The sequence below is a fragment of the Drosophila subpulchrella genome, chromosome 3R (assembly GCF_014743375.2).
Source record: "Drosophila subpulchrella strain 33 F10 #4 breed RU33 chromosome 3R, RU_Dsub_v1.1 Primary Assembly, whole genome shotgun sequence".
NCBI lineage: Eukaryota > Metazoa > Arthropoda > Insecta > Diptera > Drosophilidae > Drosophila > Drosophila subpulchrella.
In genome coordinates, this window is record NC_050609.1 from 12,303,266 (window position 1) to 12,323,554 (window position 20,289).

General features: G+C 41.6%; 2 protein-coding genes across 2 annotated transcripts; both read right to left on the reverse strand.

Moving 5' to 3' along the window:
* Positions 1-3,861: 3,861 nt before the first annotated feature.
* LOC119553124 (histidine-rich glycoprotein-like) lies at positions 3,862-4,353 on the reverse strand. Its single transcript, XM_037863318.1, has 2 exons — positions 4,274-4,353; positions 3,862-4,195 (listed from the first exon to the last, which is right to left on the reverse strand). The coding sequence occupies exons 1-2, from the start codon at positions 4,351-4,353 to the stop codon at positions 3,862-3,864; spliced, it is 414 nt and encodes a 137-aa protein (XP_037719246.1).
* Positions 4,354-6,437: 2,084 nt separating this feature from the next.
* LOC119563138 (limbic system-associated membrane protein) lies at positions 6,438-16,673 on the reverse strand. The gene is made up of 6 exons (XM_037876395.1): positions 15,742-16,673; positions 13,617-13,799; positions 12,550-12,704; positions 9,313-9,523; positions 8,932-9,189; positions 6,438-7,660 (listed from the first exon to the last, which is right to left on the reverse strand). The coding sequence occupies exons 2-6, from the start codon at positions 13,687-13,689 to the stop codon at positions 7,380-7,382; spliced, it is 978 nt and encodes a 325-aa protein (XP_037732323.1). The 5' UTR covers positions 13,690-13,799; positions 15,742-16,673; the 3' UTR covers positions 6,438-7,379.
* Positions 16,674-20,289: the final 3,616 nt, after the last annotated feature.

Here is a 20,289-nt window from a genome sequence, read left to right on the forward strand (position 1 = left end):
AAGCACCCTTCAAATCAGCATCAAATCCCGGATCTCACGAAATGGGTTGAATTTTAAAGACCCTCACAGTTTGGGATCATAAATTTCTTGATGGCTTTTTAGCCGCTGCCATTGCCGGTGGCCTATTATTATTATTATTATTATCGGCCCGGGCACCTGGCCATAGTCATAGCTGGGGCTTTATGTTCTTGGCCACTTTTCTGGCCACACGGATTTCCCGAACACACCGGAAAATCGGGGTGGCCGCTGGGTGTTTTTGGGTGGCCAATACACGTAGACCGGCTTACGCATGCCGCAATAATCCATGGCATAAACATTGGCAAATCCGTTTGCGTTTTGTACAAACATGGCTAAAACGTATTGGCAACAAAATTGGGCTAAAACCGAGGCACAATGAGCCGAGTCAACAGAAAGAGTCGGACGATTATTTTTGGCACGTGGATGCGTTTGTTAGCATTAAGTCATAAAAACGTGCTATCCCAAAAGAGGGCGGCTGGCGATGGAGTCTCTGGCAAAAGGGGTTCAGTGGGTTAAGAGGATGGCGAAATGGGGGGTTCTGGGGGGTCCAGGAGAGCTAGAGGGGTCTAGATTTGGGGCCAGAGAATAAACGACGATTTTTCGGTATGGAGCATCGAGTATTTTCTATGGGATTCCGTAAGCTGAAGGAGCTTCTCCAACTGCCATTGTCAGTCTGTTTATCGTTTCAAGCTGAAAAGTCCCTGGCTCTCGCTTTCTGTATTTATGCACCGAAAAGAAAACAGGGCTTAGGTAACAGTAACAGAAAATACTATTACTAAATCTCTCTAGAAATAAATTAAACAAAATCAAAAGCTTAATGAAGAACAAAACTAGTTCAATATATGTACTAAATTCTTTGGGTTCTACAAAATTAACCTGTCATATAGTTTTTATCAACTATATCTCCATAGTAAAACACCCTGCTAGCTTATAGTATTGGGTATACGTAGCATGAGATAATAATTAAAAACATAAAACTTTCAGATCTAATTAGATCTTAGCAAGACTTCATTTTATTATTTTTACATATGATACATTTTTAAAATACTTCGGAAAAGCTTTTTTCTGTTTTAATGTACCTTTGAGATACGGAAAACAGTTGGTTCTGATTAAAGCATAACTAATTCATACTGACTTTCTTTATTTGTAGTTAGAAATTGTGATATTTACTCTATGTGTAGAGAGAGACAAGGGGGTTTGGGGGCCTCTAAGGGTAACATGAGCAGGCCAAAGCAGAGAAAGGAGCAGCTCGAGGGGTGCTGGGGAAATGGGGAAAAGGGGGACGGCATCTACACAATAGAACGCTTTGGGCCAATTGTAGGGACAAACTGACATTGCTTGCCATTCCACCTGCATTTCCCCCTCAGTGCGACCACCCCCCCTTTCCACAAGTGTCTGCTTTGCTATGCTGGTCGAAAGTCCCCCCAAATCCCCCTCTTGTGTTGCCGCTGGTGCCTTTGTTTTGCATTGAAAACTCTCAGCAATTTTGTGGTTCCTTTGTCTTGACTTTGGTCCATTCATTGACAGCTCCTAATGCAATCTCACCTTGTGCTCCAGCACTTTATAAAGTTATCCTGGGATCTCGATGGGCGAAACGGGGCTTACGACAGCAGAGGGGATCCCGCTACACCTGCTTGTGGGCCAATTATCGGCTAAATATAATGGAGATATCCGATAAACCGATTGCCCCGCAGCGTCAGCCTAAGCATTTTCCACTCGATTGATCTGCTGTCAGAAACAATATGGAAAGCTAACGGGATTATGCCGATGCCGATGCCGATACCGTTGCCATTAACATTACCGTTAAGGCCCCCCATCAAGACTCACCCTCTTCAAGCTAAGCAAATATTTGGATGGTTCCTGAGATGGGGGCCCTGGGCCCCCATCATTCAGCATCTTTTGTTTACCTGCGAGTATCGATAAATGTATCTATGCAAATGTGGATTTGGATTTGGATCATAAATCATCCAAGTTGAAAATGGAATGGAAGGGGTTCTGAGAAGGGGCCTTGAAATTGAGAAATTATCCCAAAAGTTTTATGCTTAATTCATTTGTAATTTCTCTGGGGCAGGGATTGGAATTGGAATTGGAATTTGGGATTGGTATTATCTGATTGTGCTTGATTCGCTTAATCCGTTGCTAACTACTGTGGGAACTTTCGGAACTTTCGGTTGCATCCTGTGCGTAGTTTCCATGCAATTGGCCACAGTAATTTCACTTGGCTTTTATCCCCCACACCCCTAATTTCCCTCTAGCACCCCTAGACGTCATTTCCGACACTTCGGTCCCTTTCCCAGCCAGCTTTTACCTCCCTCTTGGCACGCACACACACATCCGATTAGCAATTTCCATGCACTTCAGAGATTTCATTAGCCACTGTCGTTGTTGTTGGCGTTTTCCATTTGCCATGGCGTGCCTGGCTGGTTTTCCTTCTTTGATTTCTCCAACTTAAACAGCACAGGGAAAAATGCGATTTTTTCACCGATTCAATGGGGCTTTATTTGGGAAATTAGGTGATGGCGATGATAGAAAAGTCTTTAAATTGTTTAAACTCAGCATTTTAAAATAAAATAAATTTAAATTGGCCATTCCTTAGTCAAATTCTATTCTGATTTCAATTACTTGTGCCTCCCTTGAAATATTTCCTTTCATATTTCGCAACATTGTAGATAAATCCAATTAGCATTTGAATCGAGAAGGCCTGTCTGTCTGTCAAATTCAAAAAAAAAAAACCCTCTGTTTTTCCCTGTGTTCCTGAGGTTTTTCTCTACGCACTCCAGCTTCCTATCGCACTTGAGCACTTTCCATGCATTTAAACAATTTCCCTGCTATATTCCATTTTACAAATGTTTTTTCTTCACCCCACACCAACCCACCCGCTGTGTCTTGAATTCGTTTGTTGTTGTCAAAAATGTTGATGAAAATTTCATAAATTTATTTGCTGTTTTTCTCCTAGTTCCTGTTGCTGTTCTTGGCCCACTTGCTGTAGTTGTTGCACTTCATTCGTTCGTACGCTTCTGAGCCATTAACTACGCCACTCGTTCGCTTTTGAGCCAAGTGAAAGCCAGAGAAGGGGGTTTGAAATGGGAAAAAGGGTTCCGAAGTGGATGTGGGGTGGGTGAAGGGGTGCAGGGGGTGTAAGTAAGTCGAGTGGGCTAGTCAAGTTGCACCATATCGTAAAATATTTAACGCTTTTAAGAGTCCTGCAGTTCGGGGCAGGTAAGTTGCTACGGTTTCGATGCGTAAGTCATTTTCATCCGCTTACGAGACGGGTGGCCATTTGTCTATGTCTTTCCACTTGGTGCCAGCATTTCATATTGCATTTTTCACTAAACATACTCTTGCACAAGGAAAAAATAAGGTAAAGAGTTTATATTGAATTAAAAAAATATTTATACTCAAATGTTAAATGTGTTATTTTCTGTTTAACTCTTGTTTTGTGATATTAAAATTAAAAACCTTTCAATAATATTTATATTTTATTGATAAATAAACATCTCAAAATAACTGTCAGTGATCTAATACCTTAAACCAGTGTTATTTGTGGCTTTAAAAATAAAAGTATACTTTAGAAAATGCTTTCATCTTCATATATCATTCTTCAACGATCGCAAAGGTTGTAAGCCTTGGTCTTCTTTCACTTAAAATGAAATTGTAGCTTCCCAGCTTTCAAGCTAAGCAAGTGACTCGCATTTTGAATTTGTTGATGCTAATTAAGAAAATGTATATTTAATTGAGTAAGAAATGAGTTTACAAACATTCATTTATATGGGTTTTAAGTTTAAAGTATAAAATTATAGAGATTACTTGATGTTTGGACGGTTCTGGTAGGGCTAGCACCTATTAGTGATGGTGAGGTTTTTGATGGTACTTCTCGGTTTTCTTCTCGTGCCCCAGCTTTTCACGATGATGATGCTCTTTCTCGGATGCTTTCTCGTGCCCCCGGTTCTTATGATGCTCGTGCCCCAGCTTTTCACGATGATGATGCTCTTTCTCGGATGCTTTCTCGTGCCCCCGGTTCTTATGATGCTCAACCTTTACCTCGTGTTTCTTCTCGTGGTCCTTCTTCTCGGCCCTCTCGCCTTGTTTCTCCTGAAGTTCCTTCAATAGACGCAGGAGTTTGCATGCTTCTACCTTCTTCGAGGTGGAGGCCTCTGTGGCAGTGGAGGCGGTCTTACTGGTGGCGGTATCAGAAGTGGCAGAAGAGGCAGTGGTGGTGGAGGTGGTGGTCTCGGTGGTTGAGGTCGTCGTCGACGTGTCGGTGCCCGATGCAATTCCGCCCAGGAGCAGGACACTGCCGAGAACGCCCAGGATCAATACCAATGAGAATCGCATTTTGATGTGCCTTAACTGGGAAATTGCCTTCGCTTTTATACCTCACTAATCTTCAAAAGGCACAATTCAGCCATGTTTGCACAGCTTTTGAAAAGTTAATTCGGTTTTTGCACTTTTTCTTTGGCCAGAAAGCAGCCAAAGTTTTTTTCTGAAAAGCATTGTTTTTACCTATGCAAACAAAGACTAGCAATTAGTTGTTGTTGGCACAGCTGAAAGATTATAGTGTGCAAAATTTAAAGCCCCATTTCTTCTGAAACGCGTGACTTTAAAAAAAGCTGCTGGGCTATCCCCTGCTTGCAGTTTTTATTAGTCGCTAAGCAAAAAAGTTGACCTCAAAATGAGATCTTAAAAAACGAATACTTTAAAAAAACCGTTTAAGTGTATTTTAATTTTTGTTGTATGTCATATAAAATACAAAATAGTTATAAATTGTAACAGGCAAGCTCAAAGTAATGGTTTAGTTTTTACATTTTTTTGTATATGGCCTGCATAAATGGCTTTTAACTAAATTGATGCAACCACAGTGTTGTTCCCCGTAAATCAGTTCTTGAATTTATAACATGTTTTTTCCCGATGTAGCCACGCTTTTGCACACCCACATCAGGTGGGTGTCTGAAAATATCGATGTATGAATTTTCCGACCTTTCCCCAATAAATTCTCGTGGCAACGCATCGAATGGGACGTGATTTTGGCTTCACGCACGCACGCCGCACCTAAACAGGGGAGTTAGTTTCATTTAGAGGGGTGGCTCAAAAGGGGGCGTGGCTCAGGGATTGGTTACGTTGTCCCAAAAGTCCCCTCATCACCCCCTCACCACACCATTTTCCCCCCCGTTTTGGCATTGCTGTTTTCTATGTCATGGCACGTATTTTGGATTTCTGCTACATTTGAACTTAATATTTTCCCCCGTCTCTGTTGCCATGTAAGTGTGTGTATATGTATGTGTTAGCTGGAAATTTGCTCGCTTTTTTGGCAACATCTCTGTTTTAGCCAGGGGAATTTCTTTGGCGTGTTAATGCCTTTTGGCTATCAATTGGCCATTATGTGCCGGGGGTTTGGGGCCGAAAAGTCCCGGCCCCGTACCTATTTCTTCCTCTTCTTCTTCCGCCACATAACCATTACCAGTTTGTAATTCCGTTGTGATTTGGGGATTAGGTCTTCTTCTTTTCCTGGCCATGGTCGGTGTCCAGGCACATGGACACACCATAAAAATATCCTGGCAAAAGGCAATTGAATAAATTGTGACCTTTACATTGATTCCACTGCCGCATCATCCTTGACTGAACTCCCCCCCCTCCCATTTGTTCCCATTCCGGGACAGTCTCTCAAGTAAATAAAAGCTGCAAAACCATTTATTTTCCTTTGACTTTTGCACCCTTTTTTGTATTATTTTTTGTTGCTGCCCCTGAAGTCCCTGATCCCCGTCACGTAAGCTGCCGTACAGTGTTATAAGTCCATTTTGGTTGTACGTACACAGCCAGTGCATGTTGGTATAGCTGGTTGTGTCCTTGTTTGCGTGGGATGGTTTTTTTTTTTGCTATTTTAAAATCGAAATATAAATACATGTTGGTTTAGCCACTAGTCGGGTGCCATTGGCAGTGGCACCTCGGTTTTTGTTGAACCAAACACACATGCCGTATATGGCACATAACACATGCTGAGCCTGACCACAAGTTGGTCTATTAATACGCGCAAATAAGCCGCTTAATTAGTCTTTCATTTTCGGGGGCACATAGGCTGCGGCGGCCGTTGTGGCTGCCACCGAATGTGGCCAGTAGCTGTCGGATTTGCGGGCCAACGTTGCGTATGCATAATGAAGATGATCGAAGCGTAGCGATTCCTGCTACGCGTACGGGCCACCAAATCGGACGTTAATTAAATGCTGCCATAATAGGATAAAAACTTTTACTCTTACATACATACTTACTTGTATATGCGTACTTTTACCCACCTCCCATTAGGCGGCTCGTTAAGCCCCCGCCTGACCTCTTAATGAAATGAGAAAACCGCTTAGTGCATACACGCTCTGCTTTTCTTTTTTTTGTTTTTTCTTTAACCATTACCATATTTTCATTTATTATGGAGAAACATTTTTCGTTTATTTTTGCATTGTTTAAACAGAAAAACATACTCGACTCTGCTTAGGTTAGCTTCAATTACCATTTATCATTAATAATTTACCATTTTTCGTTAGTTTAATAATTTCTGTAATTTCATTTACTATCTTTTTGGTTGAACCGAGTTCGGATCGTTGATCCGTTCGCTCTTACTGCTTAAAAGTCTTATCAAGACCGCTTAAAACCGACCTCTAAATGTACAATTATCAAGTATGAATATTTTACACAGTAACTAGATGATGGACTACGTAGAACAATTTCGCGGCTGACAACCAGATAAAAACTTATCCATATACACTGAATAACCATCTATATATAGCCGGGGCTTTCTTCCCCAAATCTCCTTTCTTCACTTCTCCTCGTGCAGGGTGTATGATTATTGTATAAATAAATAAACAATCGAGGGCCTAAAATATTGATGTTTGTGTATTGTATATATACAATCGGACATTTCTACTTCAGTGAACCCAAAATGATACTGTAAACCGAAAGGTTTTCAATAATTGCTGACTTTTGGCCAGTCTGTGGTGATTATAAACCTGGGTTAAGCCAAATGAATTTCAAATGAAATACAATGACAACACTGATTTTTTTTTTGTGGGATGAATGAAAAACAGCTGCTATTATTTTAGGCATTGTTAATTTCTCTGGGTATGGATAGTGCTGCTTTTTTGCCTGGACTCGTACTGTTGACTGTGGTTGATTAAAACTTCTCTCTCGTAATACTGCCTGCCTGCTCGGGGATGTCTTATAGATAATACTCGTTAAAGGACACACTGTATATGTACACTAGTTCGTAAGACGCTCCTCCGCCCTCATTAAATGCACCTGGGGAGGAGCGGTTCTTCAGTCCCAACTTGGCCGGGACTGTTGCTCAGCGATTTGGATTGGCGATTGCTTAGGCCGCATCAGCTCCAGCTCCAGATGCCCAACAGACTGTTGGCCATGTTGCTCCAGTTCCAATGCAAATTCCAGTGCCAGCTCAAGTCGGGTCTCCAGTTCCAGTTCCAGTTGCCGTTGAAGTTGCAGTTCCAGGCGACAGCCGCCACCGTCATCGAGATCCTGGTGGCAAGGACGAAAGGCACGGACGTGGCCGGAAGGGGGCGCAGCCAGCTGGCGCTGCTGTTGCCGTGCTGCATGGCGGCCGGATGCTCCCCGTTGATGACGTGCACCACCACCGAGGCGGAATCTGCAACGAGTTGAGTGGAAGAGGGCGGGAAATGAGTGTGGCTGTGCAAATGCCGCAGGTCACAAAGCCCTATTAATTGCCCTGGGCATACTCGCAAAATTCGTTGCCCTACACCCACAGAACTGAGGAATTTATATTGGAAAACGAAAAAATGACACAGGTGACGTGCACATATCGTATCGATTCATGTTCTGCAGGCCAAATAATTTTTAATTAAACTACACAAATTATGGTCTTATGAAACTTGCCTAGGTAGCTACTAACTTAGTGGAGTTCTTAAAAAAATCATGGCAACAAGGCAGCTCAATACTTTTTAATTATGTGAAATTTTAATTCTTCTTTTTTATCTTCTCAACAAAACAGATTTCTAAAATAATTCTGGTATGCTGCTCACAAGTTAATAATTTTCAAGTTGTCTTATTATAGGAAATTCAGTACCCTAAACATGCTTAATATACATTTAAGTACCAGGTACTTGCTATTACCACAATGCCTATAAAAGGCGATAAATTCCCTAAGGTTTAAATCCTAAATATACCTATTATAAACATTCCTTTGACATGGTATACATTTTTATATAAATTACAACTTGTCTAAATATTCAAGTATACCAATAACTCATTAATATTCAAGTATCCCAACCAACCATAACAGCGAACTGCCTTAAATTCATCAAGTTCCTTTACTGTAGTAAGTATAAATAATACTTATAACTATATATAGTACTTAGGTATATATAGTACTTAAGTTTATCTAGTACTTATAAGTACCTATAATTATCACACTGTCTAAAAAGGGGCGAGACAGTTTGCATAAAAATAAGTTCCCTAAAGGTTATTAGCTATGTGTGAAGGGAACCCCAGGGAATTGCTGCCAACGCCCATTAGAATATCTGACGCACATAGACAGCGAGTTATTTATAAAAGGTATCAATAACTTTCTACGCCCACCCGGAAAACTCTGTCTAATGAACAATCAGTCATGTTCTTAATTTCACTTCCTAAGGGGCGCAAAAGTTCACAAGACTTGTGCCTAGATTGTTAATGCTATTTTAAGACGGCTTGTGTTTAGATTACCATTTTAAGGAGTACTTAAAAGTTTCAAAAGTTTTCCCAAATTAAAGATTAATCTCCAGTGAAGTATGGCTTACGGCAAACTATTTCCATACCAAAACTCTTTTCATTTACCTGTCTGCTTTGCACCATTTTTTGGCAATCAAATTTTGTGGGGGCAGGTGGAGTTGGCAAGTGGGAGGGGGCTATAGAACTCACCTGAGCTGCTCGGGGAGCAGGTGTAGTTGCCCGAATCCGCCGGCGTGGCCTTGGCGATGAGCAGCTTGCTGGTCCGCGTGGAACGCTCCGTGATGACGTTGATGCCACCGCGCTGCGAGTAATTCATGACCCGCTTGCCCTTGTACCAGTAGATGAACGATGGCGGCACCGGCGACTGCATCGCCAGGCAGGTGAGATTGATGTCGCTGCCGCTCTTGATGAAGAGCTCTGCGTTGCCCAGGATCTTGGCCCGCGACACTGCCGTTGAAAGGTAATAAAAAGCCACACGGGGCAGGCCATTAATTAGCACTCCGCCCACTTAATGGCCGGGTAACAACTCCCCCTTTCGGGGGGGCAAAGCCATTATGGCTCGATACTCACCCACCACGTTGAGGCGGAATCCCTGGCTGATCTTCGGCTCGGTGGACACCTGGCACTCGTAGGTGCCCGAATCCCTCGGCTGTGGCGATGAGATGCGCAACGTCCACTCGTCGGAACCCTCGGAATGCAGCGACTGGAAGCGCTGGTCGTTGGTGTAGGTGAGTATGCCCACTGTGAGGATGTGGAGGTCGCGCTTCCTTATCCAGGACACCTGGCGGAGAAGGAAATGGCCATTAACAATGCATAATAACATTATTAGCAGTTTTCCGAGTAAAATTCCTAGACACCATTTCCTGACATTCAAAGGCCATTAAACAAAAAAAATATCAGAAAATCATAGCAATCCTTATTGCATAATTGGCTTAACATTATACAACTGTGAAAAAGCTTGGTTTTTTATAAGGAAACAAATTTAGAACCGCTTGGCACAATGAAATATGTAACTATTTTTAAGAACTTTAAATACCGGTTATTTAATAAAAATAACAATTATCAGAAAATCAAAACAAGCCATCTTGCTTTACTTACAAATTGGCTCAGCACATTTCAACTGTGAAATTGCATTGGTTTTTTCGAATATAGAAAAACATGAATTCAATCTAACTTTCGTAAGCGCTTGGCACAAAGAAAAAGTTGACCTACATACTCTTGAAAACGTGTATACAATTTTAATAAAATCTTTTTTTTTCGGCTGCTTTTCTAGCATGAGAGCGAAAAAAATGCATGCAGCTGTCAAAGTTGCAGATGAAAAATTATTTCGTGTTTCAAAGGGGAGTTGCTTGCTTTTATAAACATTATGGAAATGTTTCTATATTCGTGCTGTGATATTTTATATGATGCACGAAAAGGGGCGTTTAATAGCATGGTGTTGATAGCAATTAAATATTGACACATTCCAGATTATCTATCCCAATCTGTACTTAGTTATTATGAAATTTTAAATTGAAACAAATATGCTCGCTAACTATATTTGCTTTTCTAATAATATCGTTCAAAAATTGGTTTAAAGATACAACTTTTTGGCAGCGCTAATTTGGATATGATATTGTGGCAAAAGTTTAAGTGAGGAAATAAAAACTTTTCACTCAATATGCAGTGGAGCAAATCCCAAATCGTTCTGCATGGCTAATCCCCAAAATAATAGCAGAATTGCTCTTTTATATGTTCTTATAATTAGCTGGATTTTTCTCGAGAAGCAAAAGTGTGTGGCGGCTTAAAAGGATTCCTGCCACTCGCTCCAGAATTGTGGCACCTGAAGGATACTTTTGCTGCTGAGCAAATTAAGCAACTTTAAATGGTTGCCCAAAGTTTTGCCATTTGTGGGCGTCGAAACTAGAAATTCATTAATTGCATGTTTCGGCTTTGTCTGGACTCTAATTTATGGCTGCAATTGGGTTACTTAGTGTGGCTCAGTTGGGAATAGTTTCGTATACGGTCTGGATTTCGGGCTTATTGGGTTGCCTGCTCTGCCAAGAGAAAATGAAGCACTCGTTTGTGCACTGCTTAATTTGCTCGTTTGTTTGGGTTCAATTAATTATGGATTAGTGCCTGGCCAGCCGTGCTCATAAAGAACCCGCTTGATTTATATTCAAATTAAAATACATTCATTAACCGTTCGCTCGCTAATTTTCCAATATTCAATTAAAATTAATTGCATTTCCCCAGTGCAAATAAGTTCAAGGCGAGACTTTGGTTAACACCGCTTTTATTCGAATGGTTTGATAAAAAAAAGCCACAAAAAAGTGAAACCAAACAATTAACACATTCGTAATGAAATTTCCTAGTTGAAATAGCGTTTTTATATTGCTTACAAAACGCAATGAATGATTGATTATTGCACAAAAAGTAGGTAAATGTAATAAATTGGAAGGCGTGTGCGGTAAATAAATGCATTTAGGTTTAACTTTACAGAAAAAATGTAAACAAAACGGATTTGCTTTTAAAACATTGACCAATTAAGCCGATTACTTAAGGGGATAAAAAAAATATTTTTGTAACTTAATTGTAGATAGATTTTGTAAAAAATTGCCAGAGGCAAAAAAAAAATATATATTTTGTATTTAACTTACACAACAAGAAGTTGCAAAAATAATAAAGACTATGGAAACATATGCTTAAGAAAATGGTATTTCCCTATAAATGGGTTTTCCTTTAAGCCCACTGTGAACTAGTTCGTTTCACTTGAACTACATTTTCCAGAAGCGATTAAGCTTCGTTTACTTTTCCTTCGGCTTTTCCTTTGAGCACGTCTCCCCTTGAAGTATGCAACGAAATGCGAAAAATTCCATTTAGAGGCAAATTCTCGTGTCGTGCATATATTGCGACAATCAATTAGCACGGAACTTGGGGCGAGGTCCTTTGAGTGACTGAAAAATGAATCCCGAGAATCGGGAGTCGTGCAGCATGCATATAAGGCAGAGAACGGAGAACAGAGAACGAAGAACTGAGAATGTAGAATGCAACATGCTGGAGACACCGCCAATTAGCCGCATATAACGGGAGACAATGCCTGTGCTGGAGGATTAGGGACACAGTCTCGAAAACCTAGGACTCCTCGTATCCCTCGAATCCCTCGTACTCCCCGCATCCCTTCGAATCCACGACTCCAGCCCAGCGTTAATTACTCAATTCAACTGACTTGCTGAAAGTTGGGCGGGCGAACGAGCGTGGCTGACATCGTTGTCGCTTCCTGAGGGGTCTTGGGGGTCCTCGGGGTCCTCGGGGTCTTTGGGGTCTCCAAGGGGGCAAGACACGGACAACGTAAAATTTATTACACCGCATAATTGCACAGCCACAGAGCGCTTGCCTGGGACAAAAGGTTGAAAGGGGCGGGGGTGGGGCTGTTTCACGGGTCTGGGGTCAGGGGTCAGGAGGCTTGTGTTGTTGCATTGCTAACAAATCGCCCGGAGCGGAAGCGAAGCCGTGTTACAAATGTGCAAACCAGAGCAAGCCAAACACAAAGTGCTATTGGGTGTTGGAGCGCATTCAACCCACAGACATTTAGGGATGGGCACCATATAGGGGGGGGTTATAGGGGGTATATGGGGGGGTTCCAACCACCAACTTTATGGCGTAATCTTTTAAAAGTAATCTACAAATCTGCCACACGACCGCCGCAGGTCGTTTGTTTTGCCTTATGCCTTATGCGAATATAATGTTGGGATCCCTGGGGGCAATGGCAGGGAGCACAGTTACATGGGCATATTAATTGCTGGGGACCCAGACCCCACCACTTACCGCTCGATCGCCCAGATTCCGCACGCGGCAGTGCAGCAGGGCCGCCTGACCCACGGTTGCGGTGACCTCGCGCCTCGAGGAGTTGTCGAAGTAGGGCTGCGAGTATGGGGTTTCCCAGTAGTGCGGTGGCACCTCGCCGCTGACCAGGCCGCAATCTGTAAACAAAACGAAGGATACCGATAAAAGTCCCATTAATACATGCACAGGGGCGGAATATCACTTAAATTGGCCATCAATTATGTACTTTTACAACTGTATATCTGACTGAAGGTCATTTTTCATTTTTGCACAAATAAATACAATTTCTACCAAAGGCATTTTTGCTCGGTCTTAAATCACTTGTGAAAATCTCTCTCACAGACTCGATTGAGAATCTGTTGAAAAGCGCTTCAAATTGAGCTTATTATATCTGCTCTTGTCATCGGTGTCAATGAGTTGAATTCAAATCTATTCAAAATGGGCAGTGACAATTTAAACAAATTGGAAATCTAGCCAAGGTATTCAACTGCTATTTATTCTAAAACTTTTACTTACTTTTGCTGGCCTAAGGTTGTTTTTAATACTTTTTAAATATTTTTTTAAGAATTATAACATGGTCAAATACTCAGAAAATGTAAATGTAAAAGTAAAATGTTAAAAAATAACTAATGATCTAATTTATAATTATTGTTTATTTATATTTACAAGCTTTTATTTTTGGATTTATAAACCTTATTTGTAAATTGTTTTTATAATTCTTATGTTTTCAAGTTTTTTAAGGTATATAAAACTTTTATTATTTTAAATGACTTGTTTACCATTAAGAATTAAATATTTTCCTAAGATTTGACAGATTTAATAATTTATATATTTTAGGAACCTACTTTAAAAATGTCTTATGTCAAAATGTATTAGGTTTGGAATTTAAAGTCTAAGTAAATCCAACAATCTAACCTTAAGCTGTTTTTTAGTTTTTTTATTATTAAATTTACAGAATCTTATTAGATCATTATTATTACTGTAAGCTTTATAGACCAATTTTTTACGGTGCAAAAAATGTGATTATAAGAGTGTGCGAATAAACTCACCGAGGAGCAGGAGCAGCCACAGCGGCACCAGGCAAATCGCTTTCAGGGCTCCCGGGCTGTCCGATGTCCACATGGTTTATGCTCTCCACTCGGACTGCTGCTGCTACTCTGATCAGGACGAAGGAGTCCTCTGCTCCTCCGGGGTGTTGTATTTGCTCCGTTTACGGTTTAAGGTTTAATAATCTGCAAAGGAGGAAATATTATTACCAGGGCTTTTTCTTTTTTATGGGGCAAAGGGCGATGGACGAAGGACGAAGGACCACGGGCGCGCCTCGAAATGAGCTGGGGGAATGGCAAAGTAATTTGCCGGGCAAATGATGAAAGCCAGATATATATCCGGAATATGGGGAAAGTCGTACGGGTACTGGGCCAAGCCAATATGCTTCCCTCCTCAGCCGGAAAATTGCCTACCCATCTCGGCAATTGTTTAATACAGTACGTTTCATGGCTCTTAGATGGACAAAAGATTGAATAATAACGATAAAGCTTTATAAATGGCACAATGAAACCATAAATATAGCTTTTTTAATATGAATAATCAAATTAAATTCATTTCATGACATTTATTAAGTAATTAACAAAACGTATAAAATGTGGGTCACTGATTAATTCAGTTAGTGTATTAAACTCATTAGCAAATATCAAATTTTTCAAATCTGTGCATGGCAATTATTTCACGTTATTTTCAATTGAGGCCGAAACAAAATTGCGTGGTTTATTCAAAAAATTAGAATATAATATGGCTCTCTAATTGAATTAATATTGAAACGAGTTGGCTGAATTATCGGATAAAAACGAAATTAGCTTTTAAACTAGGTCAGCAGTTGGCCAAATTGCCAGCCAGCTGTTTTCCAACTACCAAAAATATATGTTGTGAATAAAATATACCCAATATATTCAATTCAACCAATTGCACACATTATTATTTTGCGGATCTCCTCCAGAATCCGACGATTAAACATAATTTATTGAGTTACGGCGACTTATGTGGGCATATTTATGGACCTCACTGCACCGCAATTCCAATTAACAGAACAAGAGAGCCATCGCCAGTCGGGGAATACTGAATGCTGAGTACTGAACACTGAACACTGAACACTGAATGCCGTCTGAATGACGGGTTAATGAGGTTAATGCCGGATGTAGCCTCAACTTTCGGTTTCGACTTGGTTGCCAGGCAACAAAATGCGTTTCAGATTCGCCACAGGAACTGCATTCATGGTCGGCGGGTGGTAAATGTGGGAGTTAAAAAGGGGGGTTCGAGCCAGTTCAAGCATATTCCGTTGCAATGTGGCTAAAGCAATTACGGGGGTAAAGGAAAAAGGACCCCCTGCCGAATGGCAAACTATGGCAAAAGTCGAGAACTTCGTGAAGGATGAAATTAAAAAGTTTCTCCGAGCTGAACTCCTGGCTAAACGACCTTGTCAACTATATAGTTTTATCTGGATAAACTCGATATTGCTTTCGGTCTTCCCTTCTCAGTCTTCAATCCCATCCTTCCTTCCTTTCTGCAAATTTGTCAGTCTGCTGCCATGGTTCCCTCGAGTCGACTCGTCGTGGGTGTCCCACTCATTATTTATGACTCCAACTCGGTAATCAGTCAGTTGGCGGTGGAAATCGGGGGGTTAGGGAGTTCCTAGAGCGGTCTTTCATAATCCCGCTCATTACTCAAAAATATACATTTGTTGTCAGTCCAATTAGCTGCGTGACTCCAAAGGGTCAGCACTCCGGTTCGGTCGCCGCCATTTGTTTTGGTCACTTTTGGCCTTTCGGCCGTCGGCTTTTTGGTTGCTTGGTTCCTGGTTTGCTGAGTTTTCCTGGGAAAATATGAAGAAAAAAAGGCTGGCTTCGTTGGGCTTCATTTTTTCGCAGCTATTACAGCGGAATTATCGCCTCGGCCCAAGTCCCCTATGCCTCCATGGAAATTAAACAAAAGTTTTTTCCTCCTCTTTTTTTTTATCCGGCCAGCGAACAACATTATTCTGTTGTTCTTTTCCTAACTTTTCAGACCTGTCAAACGGAAAAGGCGGACAAAGGGCGACCGCAGTCCGGAGACCCTATTTATTGTTTGTTTTTCCCCACCCGCGTGTCCTTGTGGGGCATTAAATTAAATTCCCTCACTTACGGGTCTCCGCTATGACTTCCAAATGACACCAGCGTCATCCTCTCCTCCGGAATCCGGAAACCTAATGCCTGAATCCTGGCTCGTGATCCTTGCTATCCTTGAGCTTGATTTTACTGCGTTATATCTTGATTGCGCAATGCGCAATAATTAGGCGGCTCCTTAAGCATTACTCATTCAACAGTTGCACAATAACCAGCACTCAACAATGCCGCACACAATTCACCAATCAGAATCGGAAAAGTTCACCAATCAATCCGTTCTCAACAATGCCACAAAAAATAAGGTCTATTTTTGGTCTGGCTTACTTGGCTTACTTGGGTGTGCGTGGCTTAATAGCGCGGATTTCGAAAATATATCCGTTCAGCGGAAGCGGACACATGGACACGGCTGCGGATGCGGATGCGAACGCGGATGCGGATGCGGATGTGGATGCGGACACGCACACGACGATGATGACAGCGATGGCGAGCGACAAGGACGACGAGGGCTTTGTATTATTAAACTCGGCAATGTGTGTGTGTGTATGTTGGCCACATTAGGTGCCAGCCAGAGCCCTATAGGTATGCACACTCACACACTGAGGCACTCACACACACTGGGGCACACACACACAGACACCACAACGACAACAACATCATCACGAAGGATACGCGGAGAGAGGAGAGGCATTTTGTGTATCCGTCTCGAAACGTGACCAACGATGGCTCCGTGGGATTTAGTTATTAAACGGCTTTTGGCTTGGGCCTTCACTTCATTCGTTTCCTTCCACCGTCTGCTGTTTTCATTTTTAAATGTGGCACAATGCGATGTGGCGATGGCACTTTCCCTTTCCCCGGCTGTTCCCCTTCGCTTTCCCCTTGACTGGATTTTCCGACGGTGGCGGTGGAGCAGCGTTCACGGGCATCCTTGCGGCAGGATTCGCGTGCTGGAACTGATTCCGTGTATATCTCGGCTGGCTTAAGGGACTTGCAACACGACTCCGAAAACGAGGGGACTCCGAAAAACGCTCTCCGACGCAGGCGCCTGCGATAAGGTCTATTTATAGGGATGAGAGGATTTCCCCGAAAGTCAGAGCATATCAAATATTAATTTGCCATCCATTTGTTGCCGCTTTTTTTGCATGCCTAATGAGCAGTTTTATTTTAAGGCAAGGTTTTTTCCTATTCATATTGGTTTCTTTTTCTTTTTTTAGTAATTCATGCATGCTTATCCCTTGGTTTTTCCAGCCAACCGCCAAGTCGGATCGTTTCGCTCTCCGTCACATCACTCGGTCGCTCTTCATCTCTCCGTACTATCTGGGTTATTAGCACAACCTGCCTCAACGCGAGGCAGACACACGAAACAATCCGAGTCCAAATCGTGGCCAGACGAACCTAATATGCTCCATAGTCACGTACAAATGAATATTCGTAGTAGCGACGCCTTCGTTTTGGCATATTAATATAGTCTACATTTCGGGGCACAGGCAACGAGGGAAGCCTGACTGAAACCCACTCCCCCTTTTTTTGCTGTGTGTCTTTCTCGCACATGAATGATTTACGCCGGGCCATGGAAATGTGATTTTTACCGCAATATATAGGTATAGGTATATTGGTATAGGCATAGTAGGTATAGCTATGGGAATCCTTTTTCCCATCGAATCCCCCCCACCGCGCGGAAACAATTGAACAGACAGTTATAGGCCAATTTCAGTTTATGTCCATGCGTCGCACTCGAGAGAGATTTGTGGGGCCATTGAAAGAGGGGGGAGGGGGGTGGATTTGTTGAGGGTTCCATGGGTGTTAAGGGTACTACCAACACCTGTACCTCGTTGTTGCGCCGACCATGTCAAATGTTGCGTGTTATGGGCCGCAAATGTGGCTGCCGAAAGCATATCCCTGCCCCCCAAAAAACCAAGTACGCCCACTAGCAACCCATAACCAACCCCACCCACTCTGTACAAACTCCCCCACCTGATTCAGAAAACTCGGAACGGGCATTTCAACGCATGCCTTACGAGCTCATAAATAAAATGCCCACCCGGTCCGAGGCCGATAAAGTCGAGTGTGCTTGACTGGGGAATGCCCTGTAGGCCTCAGGACATCGCAATGCAAATGAGCTTTGGCGCCGGAAAAGCGACAGAGACAGAGGCAGACGCACTCAGACAGACAGGGACAGGTAGCGCCGGTCGAAAGAGACGGGAACAGCGACAGAGACAGAGACAGAGACAAAGCGAGCCATTGCAACAGAAAATTGACAGACAATGGCCCTGTAATTGACACGCCACCTAGCGGCCATTACGAATGATTAAAGTTGTTTCGGTCCTCCCAATAGCGCGTATGTGTGTGCGGGTTGACATTTGATTATAGAATTCCATTACCAAACAATTGAAATGGGAATACAACGAGTTGGTCAAAACGAAGGAGGAACCCCACTGAGCAGTTTACAAATTCCATAATTAAGTAAGCACGCAATCAGGTCAAACGGAACACAGGGAAAATAGATCGCCAAGGAGATTTTAAATTTAGATTATAATAGAATATATAATAAGTCTCTTCCTACAAATATAAAATATGTAAGCATTTTCTAGGATTGAAAAACAGTGTTGTTTTTTATAATGCAATGATAACTAGGAATATAGATTCTTACATTACATTTTTTAAAGTTTATAAAAGTATGAAAGTTTTATTATTATTTATATAAAAATCCAGCAAACGTATACATAAAACATATATAACCACTAAATCACCACAAATCCAAGATATATAAAAAATTTCCAGTATTACATCCACTTCATCAGATAAAACGAGCAAACAGTTCATTATAACCCCAACCTACGGGGTATCTGGGATATATCGACTCCACGGCGATACTTAACGCTTGCTAGCCCATTCAAGAAATCAAATTAGTGGAGCAATCTATCCACCCCCTTGTTGCCCCACCCGCTGAGATCCTATCTGTTCACCTTTTCGCCAGCGAATTTATTGTTGCCAATTAATTTGTTAAAATTAGTGGAGCAGGCCTTGTCGTTGCCCGTGCATTGTGGTAGTTTCAATTGCCGGCTCCGCGGGGTAGGGGATTTTACCGAGCGGTAGGGGGCTAGGGGGCTAGAGCTCCCCATCGAGGAGCCTCTGTCTTCAACTGCTTATCGATAAGCGAAAGTGGAAAGTGGGCATGGCCCCCAGACGTCGTCGCCTGTGAAATGTATGCCACGTACACGTATTTATCCATTGCTTAGCTCGCCGACGCCATTTATTGCCTCACTGCGAATGGCGCTGTCCCAGGGGCGGGGCTAATGGGGCTCGATCAGGGGTGCAGGGGTGCCGGGGCGCCATCAGGGGCTGCGGACTGAGCCCGCTTCCGTTGCCTTGAATGAATGCTAAATTAATTTCAAATGAATACAAATGGCTTTTCGCTTTTAAGACCAGACCAAGGCAGCGCTAAGAAGCGCAGAGCGCAGCAATAAACTCCCCCATCACACAGCCAAAAAATCAAGGGCTCCCTTTCGAAAGAACCCCTTGAATTTTAAAGTTTATTTCCCTTGCTCAGTCACGAGTTTTTAATTCAAAGCATTTTTATAAATAAATAAACCCCTGATTTTCAATTAGCCCGGAAGGAAAAAACTAATTTAAATGCTAAAATGTATGTTCCAAAAATAGTTGATTTATTAGGGCAATCTAAGTGAAAATTAAACATAAGCAAGTTCGATTGGAAGTTAGTTAATAAAAAGAGACTTTTGCAAATAAATCAAATTCTGATTTTGGAAATGAAATAAAATGTGGGAAATATGAACATCTATCAATGCTGAGTGTCATACTCATCATGACTTTTATTATCAAATATTTGAAGTTCCGATTTTCAATTAGTCAGCAGATGAAATATAATTTTGCGTAAGACTGAATGTTTCAAAAATTGTTAATTTAGTATTGCAGTTATTGCTAGGACTTTTATGACTGCCAAAGTGAAATAAAATGTCTGGACAGGTGATTTGTACTTTAAACGTGAAATGAAATGTGTGAAGCATAACCAAAAGCCCAGAGCTGTTTTCACAGTAAATATCAAATTTACATATTTTAAATGCACTGTATGATTGTTTTATTTGGTTTATTTTTCAAATTGCATGGAAATATTTAAAGCTATGCTAATATTAGGTAAATGAAAATGTAAGAGAATATTTAAACAAGTAAGCAAGTTAAAGTTACATTATGCTGCTAAATGTACTTCATATATGAGGATTTTTATTCCTTACTAAACTTTAAGCAATTTTTAAACCTCCAGATAAATAAAATGCAACAAAAATCCTACTATTTTAATTAACAGTATGCTTTTGAAGTATTTCTTCTGTTTAGATTTTTATATCTTACTAATTTTGTTAAAAGTACAGAAGGTGTTTCTTATATGATCATATCTTACTAAACTTAAAGCTTTGCGAAAACCTTAAGATTTACCAGATTTAATGATGACCTAACCATTTTCTCTCCGTGCCCAACTGAGTCGTTTTGTCTGTCCCTGTCTGTTTTACATTTCTTGTTTCGTTGAAATAACTCTACGTCTGGGCCTGGTCCTGGG

Bases quoted from the DNA above. Each gene is read 5' to 3' on its own strand.
- LOC119553124 (XM_037863318.1), bottom strand. From the start codon at position 4,353: ATGCGATTCTCATTGGTATTGATCCTGGGCGTTCTCGGCAGTGTCCTG. The intron at 4,196-4,273 runs GTCGACGACGAC...TACCGCCACCAG, and splicing joins ATTGCATCGGGCACCGACAC to TAAGACCGCCTCCACTGCCA.
- LOC119563138 (XM_037876395.1), bottom strand. From the start codon at position 13,689: ATGTGGACATCGGACAGCCCGGGAGCCCTGAAAGCGATTTGCCTGGTG. The intron at 9,524-12,549 runs GTAAGTGGTGGG...CTTCTCCGCCAG, and splicing joins GGAATCTGGGCGATCGAGCG to GTGTCCTGGATAAGGAAGCG. The intron at 7,661-8,931 runs GTGAGTTCTATA...AACTCGTTGCAG, and splicing joins CTGCTCCCCGAGCAGCTCAG to ATTCCGCCTCGGTGGTGGTG.